This window comes from Falco biarmicus, chromosome 5 (assembly GCF_023638135.1).
Source record: "Falco biarmicus isolate bFalBia1 chromosome 5, bFalBia1.pri, whole genome shotgun sequence".
In the NCBI taxonomy this organism is placed as follows: domain Eukaryota; kingdom Metazoa; phylum Chordata; class Aves; order Falconiformes; family Falconidae; genus Falco; species Falco biarmicus.
The window spans coordinates 73333715-73347088 of record NC_079292.1 but is presented as its reverse complement, the minus strand read 5'-3'; the positions used below and the strand labels follow the sequence as shown (position 1 = coordinate 73347088).

Here is a 13374-nt window from a genome sequence, read left to right as displayed (position 1 = left end):
ATGCCCTCCTTCTGCTACAAAGTATCCTCCTGTGATAGCAAAAATGTGCCTCCAAAGCACACCGAGAGAACTCTGTGCAGCCACCACCTTCACTTTGGCACGCTGCAAGCTATGGCACCACCTCTTTCACAGAAGAGTGCTGTGGGTTATAACTCCAAGGGGCCCACCAAGTCTCCCACTTTTACAAAGCTGCAAAGTTCTTACAGTAATAAAACTAGTAAGTGCAGGAAGAAATTCACTGGCCAATATACAACTGCTGAAAGCAGTGTTAAGTTGCTAGCGACACCAGAAATGAAGGCGTTCAGAGGCTGAAGGACTTAACTGAAGTAGAAAGAAGGAATAACATTAGCGCCAGAACAATTTCATTAGCTGTCTGCATGCAAATACCTGCAGAACAGCATTCATCCCTCAGAAACAGACTGTGTACATCTGAGGCAGCAGGGAGGCAACCAAGAAAGCAAAACACTGTTGTGATTGAAAAGAAAAACGCATTTCAAACAGTTCACTGCAGAAGATCTCTTGAGAAAGTTTAACTGAACTACTGAAGAGTTAGGGTGTTTGATAATTGTTATGTTACTGTAAAGTTTCAGAGAATTGCACTCTGAAAATGAAAATATGCTCTGACTTAAGGAGAATAAGGTGCCTTGGCTACATACTGGCAGAGTTGCTCGTCTTGCTGATCGTGCCATCCTGTCCATGTTGAGGGTTGGCCGGAACAGGCGGATTTTACCATCTACTCCTCGGTAAGCCTTCATTCCTTCAAACAACTACCAAGCCAAAAAGGAGGGAAAAGAAATCAAATAATAATTGAGACATGTTATCCCATGGTGATCAGTGTAAAAGCAGAACGCACCCTTTGGAAATAGAACTTCACTTTCCTGCTAACTAGTTAATCCTTGCAACAGGCTCCTGTTGAGGTAGTATCATGAAGTTTATTCTACAAAGACAACCTGCCTATGCTTCAGATACATCTTTCTCTGTCAAGGGACTTAAAGATAACCAATTATTTTCATCATTTGGTTACAGCAATTAAAGTTTGTAGCATGTGTTTAACTTAACTATTCCCTCACATCCTGACTTATACCTAAGGCTGTGCCAAAACAGTATTCTCCATTACAGAAAAGATCTATAGAATTTAATTATATGTTAAGCATTTTTAGGGCTCTGTCCAAAACACATTTCGGTAGGAAGCATGGAATAACATAATCAAGGGAACTCTGTTGCAGTTCTTGCTGTAGTTGTAGCAAAACCTTTGTCACTTATTTCCCCCATGTACCCCTACAAAGTGGAAGGGGGTTTAACTAGCTTGAGAGACAATGCATCAGCCTTACACTAGAGGAAGAATGCATAAAAATATTTTATCTATACTTTACAGGAAACAAATCAGTCATAATTATCCTACAAAACTGCAGAATCCGGATGACTGGTGTTGACAATCAGTTTCCAAGAAACCTTTATGCCATCAGTGCCCTCCCAGTAGAGTGCTCTACAGCATCTCCTAACCACAGCAAAAAACATATGCCCACAAAATGGCCATAGTTATTTTCAGTTACAGATTGATAATTTCCAGTTATAGTTATAAACAAAAAACACAACTATTATATAAGCTCACATTAATATATACACAGGTATTATTTAGATTAAATATTAAAGGATCACTTATGCCTACAGACAAGAGTTCAGATTTTTAGAATTTATTTCCTGAAGCATTTCCTTGTAAATTAAATTTCAATATTAAGTTCTATGAATTTAACTGCATCACTGCTGTTACTCCCCCTAGGCTTCTCCTCTTGACTGTTCCAAAAAAAAAATATGGCTGGAAATACATTCTATGTCGTTGGAAGTCTACATATAAAGTTTTTTTACTTGGGAAACAGAATCCTGTATTTTAGTAGAATATTCAAGGTTTCATTATTATTAAATTCTACAACATTTTCCCATAAGGATCAGCGAAATACAATGTTTAGAAATCTTTTGTGCAGTCCCATGACAGAGCTAGGTCCTTCCACATGACAAATTTTAATTGAGTTGTAGCTGGGTTGCAGGAATCCCAGCAATTTTCCTTAGGCTACATGCCAACTATGTAGAAGAACCAGAATCAGAACCCAAAACATTTTGCCTTCAGAATTTATTTTACTCCTATAGCAATGCCAACATTATTAAAAGCTTTGTTTGCAGTTTTGAGAAAGAAACTGTTCCTAGGATAGACATTGTAGCTACAAGAAAAAAATTCTATCTTTATAAAGGATGGCATTGCTGGTGACACGTCTGATAACTTTGGTATGATTTTTCTTGGGCCAGTTACTAAGACCACACTTCTGTAAAGCTACTTTCTTGTCACAGAACAGTTGTTTCCCCCCACCCTTCTCCCAAACACATTCACAGGACTTTTAATGAGAGGGAAGAGGAAGGGAAGTTACTACTCAGATTTGATCAATGGTTTGAGAAAAGTAAGAATCACATCATTACTGAAACACAAAGCCTTCTCAAGAAGTTAAATCTTTTTTCTCCAAAAAGAAATACTTTTAACCTTCCAGAGCTCAGTAAAACCTTTCACTTATTAAAAAGGGAGACAGTGATGTGTTCCAGAAATGCTCAACTTGAATAAAAGCAACTGCTGTGGTTGCTTGATGGTTGGTTGCTACAGTGGTGTGCAAATGGTATTATCTGACATGTGTACATCACAGGAGCTGGATCTGGAGTTCATCAGATCCAGACTATCACACTGCATCATGGAGGGCAAGGAGAAAGGGGAGGGAATGCCAAATTCATCATTTTTATTATACCCACTGTGTATTCATTGAGCCACAGCATTGGCACCAGATTCTCCTCTGTCTGTCCTCTTGGCTAGAGGAAACGTGATGCAATAAGGGTAAAAGAATGAAAAAAAATGGAAAAAAAAATAAGAGCATATTCAGATTAGCAATGATTTCACACTGGGCCAGAGGCCGAGCATTAAAGTAATATGCTACTAAGAGTGAAATACAGATTTGGGACTCCAGCGTGGTTTCTTACTTCTTGGGCAGATCAAGAGCTGCAGCCTTGGTCACAGGGGCCTGCTGTTAATTGACATAGGACCTTTGGAGGCTTGGTGACTACATGGGGAAAAAACAGCAATAACAAAAAATGGTGAAGGCAGGAGCTCAGGGACTGCAAGAAGGGAAAAGCTTGATTCTTCCCTTATACCAGTGGTTTAAAAACATATAAAGAAAAAAAAATCATTAAAGAAGCACAAGCAACTCCAGCAACTTCAGTGAGCACACTCCCACCTACCCAGAAGTGGGGGGAGAAGCAGGCTTCCATTTCAGCATGTGCCCTACTGTGGCTCTCACACAGATGTGAGTATGGCCAAAGCTGCTCTGGAGACACAAAAGGCATCTTTAGACAGTAAGCAGCTAAGCACGGAAACTGTTAACCACGCTGGTTTCCAACTTAACATTCCCCTTTCCAAAGTTCCTTGCTGATTATTCTCTGCTTAAATACACTTGTATATGCTGAATGCACCAGACCTAGCTGAGAGCTCTCCAGACTTTTTTGGAGTTGCAAACAAGCGTCTGTCTAATCTGTCCTGCAATCCAAGCTACGAACCTTTAAAACGGCTTAAAATAACTTTCACAAAGTGCATGTTCAGTCCCCAGATCAAAGCCACTCTTGGAATCTCATGCAGTCTGATCCAGTGCTTCAGTAAGTTACATCTGAGACAGTAACTGGACCAATCCACCAGCAGCGAACTAGAATGCTTTCTCAAGTTAATGTGTCACCACCTTCACTACACTAGAAAGGTAAGTGAGCTGGAATCCACAGGCCAGAGTTGGTTCTGAGTTATACTAACATAAACATGACTCTCTTGTAAATAATGGAATTATTCTGGAAGGACATCAGTTAAGAAAACAAAATGTAACTCAGTACTAATAAACTTAAGACAGTAATAGTCCTTGTATTACAAAGCTATGGCTTCAAGAGCTAATGAAACAAAACAGCAGTTTCCAAATCAATTCAGTACTCACTTCGATGGCATAATGCAGAGATGAGGAGGCTGGATGCAATGAAAGGTTCTCAAGCGGCTTAATATAAGGTTTCTCCCATCCTGAAGCCAAGGACCATTCAATTGTCAGCATATTATCAGTGAACACAGTTCCAAATACCAAACCACTGGGATCTGGTTTTTCCTTGAAAGTTGTAGCTGGGGTGATAATCAAGTCTGAAGCCTGAAGGAACATAAAGACAAAATTTAAGTGTATAAAAATAATTGTCAGACTGATGTAAAAATTATTCTGCATCAGTGAACACGGACAAATGCAATATTTTATCTGTAGGGATATTTAATGACAGAATGGTTAAAGGCAGCTAACCTCTAAGTAGCTGGCAAAGTATTTGCACTGGTTACGCATACATATACACAGTGCTGCTGACACCAGAAGGAGTAAGCATATTTTAAAGCACTGTTACATGGAGGAAGCAGTGTAAGGTACAAAACCAGAGAATTAGCAGGCAAAAAATTCTTGGACATTTAGATTAATACATCTGTACAAGTTCCAGAAACACTCAATTGCTGTACCTCAGAACATAAGCTGATCATCAGAAATTAATCCCCCTCACAACTAAGTAGATACATTATGCTCATTTTCCTTTAATACATACAACCAATGAGAGGGATCAGAGCCAGCAGTCAGCAGATTACTTCGGTCACGCTAGTTTGTTCATTCACATTCATATTTTCCTAGAAAGATCCCATTAGCAAAGAAGGCTAAATGTTTCTGTGCATGATGAACTGTAGAGGCTTTCTCTTACAAGCCACGACTAGCTGCAGAAATGCAGCATAGTTTTTTGCACTGGTTTTGGCTGGGATAGAGTTAATTTTCATTATAGTAGCTCCTATGGTGTGAATCATCCTAAAGAACAGCAGGAAAAAAAGGAAAGCAGGATCTCTGGCATGTCATTCCCCTTTTCTATACAGATAAGGGCTAAACAGCTGGAGAGGGCTATGAAGTGGGCATCTTTAATCCACCCTCTCCTCTTTCTATGCCATCTGAGCATTTAAACTGTGCTGGTCAGAAGCAAGGAACAGTTCAACAAAAATTGTATTCAAAGCTCCATTTTCCTTCCTAACATGACTCAGAAAGCATTGACCCTTACTACAGACCCCCAGGTGAAATCTTACACCTCTATGTTGAGTAAATATAGAATAGACTGGAGCACAAGTGGTTCAGAATATTTTTCAACTGATACGCATGTGCACTCAAAAGGCAGTTCTGCAAGAGATATCACTGACTGGCTTCTCAGACCCAGCACACATTTTGCAAAATGAGAAAAAATCAGTCCCAAGCTTCTGAAAAAGAACACATGCACCCCTGTCTCTGTAACCTCATTTTCAAAATGTCTTTAATGAACAACGGCCTATTTTTTTTGTTGATTGGTTGGTTTGGGTCTGGGTTTTGAGGTTTTTTGCTTAATGGCTTAGATATGAAATTAACTTAAGAGCTGGAGCACATGAATAGCTAAAAGCTTGTTTCGAACTATCTCCAATTATAGGGCTTGTCTAGATATTGCATTAGCCTAGCTGAACTAATACATAATCTGATGAAACAACAATTACTTTTCTTAACTCTTTATAGTATCTTTTATCCTGCTGACAGTGAGTACTCCAGTGAGAAAAGCACTACTTAATGATGACGTAAACATAAAAATTAATTTCACACGACAAGCTATTATTATGTGCTTTGGAGAAAAAGATATCAAAGACCAGTGTGGATCAAAATAAAAACCACAATGGAGTGTTTACAATTATTCACTATGCAAGACTCTTCTCAGAAAAAACACTTCTGCAAGAGCAGGATGTTATTGGGGCTTAAGCAAGGATGTAGGATGCAGTTATATCCTTGGCTTTGTCTGTGGACAGAACCACAGCTTCTAAAGAACTACTGCCAGTAATACTAACAGCTCTCCCTCAAGTCAAAGCTTCTGCCTCATCTCAGGTCATTTTCATTAAGGTAATTATTTTTACAATAAACCAGCCTGGGGACCAGGATTATCATATAGAGCCTCACCCCCCAGAACTCCCATCAGTGTGCTGATTTCTGCTTTTATGCCTCAGTTTGCCACTTCCTCTGTTGTGGTAACACAACTAGTTGAAAGGCTGCGTTATAAAACAGTTTGCTAAGCGCACTGGGGTTAACAAACAGCTTTGACTTTAAGGATAGGGAAGGATTTTAACTTGGCTCTTCTCACAGGCCCACAAGCACATGTAGAAGGAGCAGCAAGCTGCAGTCGTAAGTGAAGAAATGTGCTCACATGGGAGCATTTGGGCTTTCTTTGACCCAGTTTTGCCATCAAATATATTTCTCCAGATTTGGAGACCAGGGGTTCAAGAGAACTTTGCACAGAGTCTATGTCATGTGAGTGATAATTTAAAACTATGCTGTAATACAAGCGCACTGTTTTGCTCTAATGATTAATATAAAGATCCAGAGTCACTCCTATGCTGGCTCATTAGAGGTAAGAGGTTGGCCAAGTGCTCATTCCTGCAAGCTCAATAAAACAGGTACTCCTGCGTGACAGGCAGTCACACAGCAGTGCCTATGGCTCAGAGCAGTAGCCCACACCGCTTAGCTCTCAGCTCCAAGGACTGGGGACTTTCTGCAGTCACAAACAGAAATCACTAGACTGGATTTCAGGTTGAGTCACTTGAAGGCAGAAAGCCTAGAGAGCAGGTAGCTATGATTCTTATCCCCCAAAGAAGCAAATCGTTTCTGGACCACAGAGCTTTCTGGAGCTGTGCACTCTGAACAAGGAGCCCACCTGCTGCTTCTCACCTCCTTCAGCACTTTGGGAAACCAGCTTTCATTCAGGCATTTTGCAAGCACCTGACAACATATCAGGGATGACACTTGGCCAGTAACACTTCCTTCAAACAACAGTAGGAACACCTTGTAGAAGACCTCAAATACAGGCGAAACTCCACAGACCAGCAGGGCAACAATCATTAAACCAGCAAAAAGAAATTTTTCCTGATCCTTATAACCCTGTTAAGCTCCCAGGAGATGCATTTAAGATCTTTTTTGGCCATTACTTTCCTAAGACCCTTTCTTAAGGCTCTTCTCCCTTACTCATTCTATTGTATTTTTCTCCCTCTTTTTACCAAGCAGCAAGTACTGCAAGTTAACACTGTGCAAAATTACCTGAATCTTTAAAAAAATTGGAAGACATTGGAATTTTATGGCAAGACACCATCAAACACTGCAATACATTCAATCTTTTTCTGTGGAGGGGGATGAAGGAGGGGGGCACTGGAGAACCCATCCTTGGAGTACTCTCTCCCACTATGTGGTCTGCAGCACAAAGTATTTCCAGGACCCTCAGTTCCTTCTAGGTCCCTGAGTAACAAGACCCCTACACAATATCTCACCTGGCCCACAGACCCTTTTAGCTTAACTTGCCCCATAGTCCTGTCCAAGCATTTTGTGGTGCTGTTCAAGCAAACCCTCAGAAGAACCCACACAAAGATAGCAGAGCAAGGCCAGGTCACTAATACCAGGAGTACTGATTAAGTATCAATGCATATTATTTTAATAACACTCATTAAAAAACTATGGCAGTGCTACCATGGTATCACTTATAAACAGCAATTTATTTATTTCCTTTATCAACATTCCCCCAGCCCTGAAAACAGCATATTAAGGATGCATTAGACATTGGCATTAACACCCATCCCGATCTCCACTGTTTGCGCTGCCAATACAAAGGGCAATTTTCAACTAGGCTTTGTTTTGCTTGCTTTGTCTATCAACATACTCTCAAGCACCCTCTGATGCTGCTGTCTAATAAAACCATTAAACTGGAAGAAAAACTGGTAAATGCAGGAACAAGAAGGATAAGGGAGATAAAGAAAGAAACAGATGTGGCACAGTCTGTTGAGTGCAGCTATTCTGCTCTTGTTGCCTAAAGTAAAATGACGGAGATGTAGTTCCAGACCTGCAAAGTCTCCATATGTGCCTAAGTCATAGCCCAGAGCACTCCAGTAAGAAACAGGAAGAAACAGACTGCCTTGCCTGTGGTAGGCAAAAAGGAATGGTGGGGAAGCCAGCTGCATACTGTTGATTTTCAGGGTTTATATAGCAACACTGCACCTACAAACAGCCACTGTCTCGACCCAATGCACTTTTTTAAACAGCTCCTCATTTGAAAAGTGCCTGCTGATTCTAATGCAACTTCTTCCAGAGTAAACCTTTACCCAGCCCAAGAAGATATATTGTGACCTCCAGAAAGTAAAATTCACCATTTGATCGAAACCGATCTTTTCAATTATTAGCTAGGTCAAATTAAAAGTGACATGCTAGTCAGTGTCTATTTTAACCAAAGCTGTAGCAAGACATTCTGGTGCCCCTAGCCAAGATGTCAGTTTAATGCTTATCCTACCCAGCCTTTGCAATAGCCTTAAGTGGATGTGGAGCTGACAGCAGCCTTTGGCCAGAGCTGTTACTCTGATTACTGCATTCCTACCTTTCTCACTCTAGAGTGCTGTCTTGGGTAGATGCAGATGGCGAGCGCATATTTTGTCGTACTCTTTCCATCAAGTTTTGCCAATGCCTTCCCAAATGATCCTTGGCTGTGGTTTTCACTGTGCTGGAACTACTAGACTACAAGCAGTAGGTTGAGCAGCTGTAACAGGTGTCATTTATTTGATATACCCAAACTTTTCTAAACACTGTGCTGGGCCAAGCATTTCTATCCCTTGACTAAAAACAGAACTGGCAGCCTCAACTTAAAATAGCTTTCAAGTTACCTAACTATAACAGCAAGTTTCAGCGAGATCCTCAAAACATTAACATCCACTCAGTCAGACTGACTGTAATCTATTCTGATGAAATAAGTAACCTCCCCGACTTCCAGTCAAGGTGATTCATTCAAGATCACAAAGCAACTGCAATTATTATTTATTACTTATGCTGAGTTTGTAAGCACATCCTAGGAAAGATCAGGGCCTTCTGATGCAATAACAGACATGGAAGCGTAGGCAAAATTGAGTAACTTGTTTTGCCCTTGCGCTTGTGAAGAACAAAATGAGGTTCAGTAGCAGAGCAAATTTTGAGAAGTAAACAGATTACAAAGATCATCAGGAATTACTGTAAAGGGGAAAGGTAACAATGCATAGCCAGGGGAGCTGGAAAGAACAAAGCTTGGACTAGACAGAATGGCTTTGAGGAGGGCTCCAAGGATGAGGATGTTTTTTTCCCTGCCTTTCAAGTCCTTACGGCTGTGGCACCCTCATAATTGCTTTTGGGCCCTCCCCAGAACACATATCTCTATCCCGGGAAGCCATTCTTTCTGCTGGAGCAGCTACTTTTGCCCCAAAATACCTTCTGCCTGGTCTCCTGAGCCTGAGGCTCCTCCTATGTGACAGACTGAGGAGAAGAGCTTTGCACTGCCAAAGAAAAGCAGTGGTGGGGAACTGGGTTAAGGATACTAACTAGGCTGAAGAAAGTGCTTGTTAATACACCTTTGGAAGCTGAAACCCTCTCTTCTCTTGAACAAGTTTTTTTTGGCCTTGAAGCCAATGAGCAAGCTACCACCTCTCTCCTGTTACTCATTCAAGCTCCCTCGCTTTCCAGATGTTGCTGGTGGCAGAGGATTGCCCCCATTTTCTTGCTGACCTGAGCAGTGATCTTATCTGGCTGGAGAAGCTCATCCATTAGATATTCCAGCCCAGCAGCCTCACACGTGAAGCAGGGTTCAGGCTACTATATGTTGCACATAATTAATTGCTCCTTGTAGAGCTGCTACTACAAGCAGCTCAAAGGGAATTGCAACCTGATCCAGGAAGAGCCTCCACCACATGGGCCTGCTTTCTGCAGGCAGACATCACGAATCGTGCTTAACAACTACTGCTGCACACACACCAAAACAAAGGCTTCTGCCAAACTATTGCCAAACTCAGAGGAATCTGGGATGACATGCCAACTCCTCCATCGATGGCATCAGAGCAGACAGCAGCAGTGCTAGGCTATGCAACTAGAAAGTAGGAAAAGACTATGGAGGCTGTATGTGGTGTTAGAGCAATTGGTGCTTTTCTCCTCCACTGAGACAAAATAAGCAATCATCTGTTCTGCCTGTTCCTAAAACCTGTTTTAGAAGTAGAAATGCTGAATACTGCTCCAGGTAGAAGAAACCAGATGCAACCTCTTCTAGCAGGTGTTATTTTTGCCTAGTTTGTCTGACTTACTACCTCTCAACTCTATCCACTAATCACTAGCAGACACCCCAGCAGCATCTACTTGAATAAAACCTAAGGGATTATGTCCTATAGGCCTTGGATAAACCAAGGTCTGCTGTTCTGATTCTTTTCCCATCCCCACCTTCCTTGGAAAAGACTGCTAGTTTTCTGGGGCAGAGACCATCACTTTCTGTATAGAGCTAAGCCCTGTATGGCTCTGTTCACAGTAATAAAATCTATAGTAGAAACAATAAGAGTTCTATCAACTCCAAAAAGAATAAGACAGTTAAATAAATACTTAGAAATCTACTACTAGCTTGTAAGTATAAAAAGTAATTTTAACGTAAGCTGTCCTATAATCCCTTTAAACATCATTACTATATTAAATTTACAGCAGAGCCTGAGGCTTGACAATGGAAAGCGTGTCAAGATATATAATATTTGAGCCGGAAGAAAGCCATAATTTTCTACTATATAAAGAGAAACAAAATATAACACAGTATCTTCTGCAACCCCAGGGAGAACACCCGGAAATCTTTCAACATAAAGCTTCCCTGAGACTTTATCTGAGAATATGTTAGCACATGTAATTGGACTGCGGCCTGGAATCATTGCATCAGGTTGACTGTACACTGGGTAATAAACCACAGAACAAATGACAAAGCAAAAGGGGAGTCAAGGCTCTGAATCAGTTTTGTGTCAATCATGGAAACAACAGAAAATATGGCTGGAAGGACTTTATCTAGTCCATCCTCTGCAAGGCATCTATCCTAAACTATTCATAACACATATTTATCAAATATTTGTCAAACCAAAGAACGAGCTTCTGCTACACTCTGCAAGCAACAGGAAGAAAAGAAGGGTACAACATACTGTTGGCTTCTTTAACTTTTTCCCTGACATGATGGACGCTCAACTCTGAAGCAGGAATGTTTGATTTGAAGCAGTAAGCAGGGAAGGAAACCTGCTCTGACAAGACAGCAGAGAAGTGCTTGGAATTGGCATAAACTTCTTGCCTTAGAGAAAGAAAAGGGCACCTAGGGCAACAGCACAGCTGAAAATGCAGTCTGAAGCTCCCAAAATGCACAAGAAGGGAAATAAAGATGTTGGAAAGCTACAGTCTGGCTAGACTGTCGAGAAAGCATTGAAGAAACCAGCCTTGCCCTATAAACACTCAAGCACATGGATAATGCATAATATCATTGCTTTCAGGTGCACTAACTAAATTTTAAGAGTCTTTCTATATGTTGCTGAAATGTTGCCCTGTGCCAACTCCCATTGATTTGATCCAAAGCCCACTGAAGTTAATCAAGACCCCTTCATCCAGCTTGTAGGAATTCGGATTGTAAAGGAGGCAAACCCCACTGAATCTTTATAGCATCACCCATTTCCACTGCTTTAGGAAAATTAAATGGACTAGCAATGGTTTGAGGGTCTAGTTGTTTTTTCGTGTCTGTTCTCCACTGACACAAGTTTCAGAAGATACATATTTTTACAGTTAAGAAAGATGAAGGCATGGGGTTCCTACAAATCATAAGGAAACCTTCTACCTGGTATTAAGGAAATCTTAACAAAAGTATCTATTTGATTTTAATGGAGTCTGTCTCCTCTACCCCCAATAATGGTATTTTCAGGTCTATGAAAAACAGTCTTCTAGTATCTCAACTACCAAAGAATTATGACTATCATCTATCAAATATGAGTACCTCTTTAAAATACAAACCACCAAATGCAGATAAGACTTAAACATAGAACAGAAACTGGACATATTACTGCATTTAGTCCTATAAACTATTTCTGTTTGCTAACAGTTAACTAAGTGGTATGACTAGGGAGTAAGTAAGTATGAGAAGGCTTTAATGCAGTCATCGTACTGGACTGAAAAACACTGCTGTAGCTCACTGTTACAGCTGGTAAAGTTAGCTATACAAAAACCCACTTTGGCCATGCAACTGCACTTCATGTCTGCAATACAGAGATACCTGGGCTTTTGATTCAAAAGAGGCAATTCCATATAGGGAATCACAGACTGCAATTCCATAATAGCCTGATTCCTTGTACAAAAAGTCCTTCCCTAGACTCAAACATTTCCACAAATACAAAACTAGGACCATTCTTCACTAATGGAACACATTAATTAATTACCCTATTGATATTATTCACTATTAGTAGATACTGCTTCTTCTCAAAAGATCCGACAGCTTAGTTAATGCAATTCCTGATGCTGTGCTGCTCCTTGCCTTGCAACCACTGTATTTCTGCATTGTAGCATAAACACAATGTTCCATTTTTAGAAAGAGTTTGCCTGGGAGAAGGTTTGAGCCTAACACAAGATGAGGGCTCACACTGGCCTGTGACACAAAACTGGAATAGAGAGTTCTGTGGCATTTCACTGATACATTTTTGTACAGTAGCACAGCATTTTAATGTTCAAATAACCCTGTATGAAAACAAAACTTACAAATTTGGTCTGCAAAGATTTAAGACACTACTATCTCATGGTTTGGGAAAATCATTTCTATGTCATATGAAGAAAGTGAAACAAAAAATGATATAGTTATATATAAGCTTTTCCTAAAAAAGTAGCCATATTGCAGGATGAAATTAATTACAAGCCTGAATTTCAGGCAAACAAGTTGTAAATACTTCACCTAAGTAGCCTGGCCAGTCACAAACATGTTACGTGGAATAGCTGAGAATAGAATCATAATCTCACATGCCCAAGTCCAGAGCAGTTGCAATTAAATCTTCTTACCCTGATTTTAATAAGCTTGCAGGCATGCAAGAAAGTGGATTCATGGAATGAAGGCATTCAGAATTTATCACTTCACATGGAATTTCAAAAACTTTTAGGAATATAAAATACTTTTGTGGCACAGTCTCTTACACAGAGGTTATGGGAATAATTTCAAACATTCAGTTAACCACACCTGCCTTTTTCTCTTACCCCATCTCTCTCTCACAATGGTAGACAGAAGGTAAACTTACAAATTTTCAGTGTTTGATCTGCTACTGAAACTGCCACACTGTGCCAATTCATTCCATTCAGTACTTTCTTAGAAACAGGGACTAAATAAGAGATTAAGATAAAACTCTTCCAGCTCTCTAGGGAGAAGGTTAGGGTATAGAGATAATTTCAAAAGCAACAAGAAATGCCAACAAAA

The 13374-nt window shown here is 40.3% G+C and overlaps 1 protein-coding gene across 4 annotated transcripts in view; it reads right to left on the bottom strand.

Annotated features, from left to right (window-relative positions):
* Positions 1–13374, bottom strand: part of BCAT1 (branched chain amino acid transaminase 1) — a 67175-nt gene that overhangs the window by 28357 nt on the left and 25444 nt on the right. For 3 of the 4 annotated variants that reach the window (XM_056340722.1, XM_056340723.1, XM_056340725.1), the window contains exons 3-5: positions 4008–4208; positions 2791–2847; positions 657–767 (exon numbers count right to left, since the gene is read on the bottom strand). In XM_056340722.1, coding sequence (XP_056196697.1) covers positions 657–767; positions 2791–2847; positions 4008–4208 — 369 coding nt within the window. The remainder of the gene's footprint in view (positions 1–656; positions 768–2790; positions 2848–4007; positions 4209–13374) is intronic. The other variant, XM_056340724.1, reaches the window with a different exon arrangement.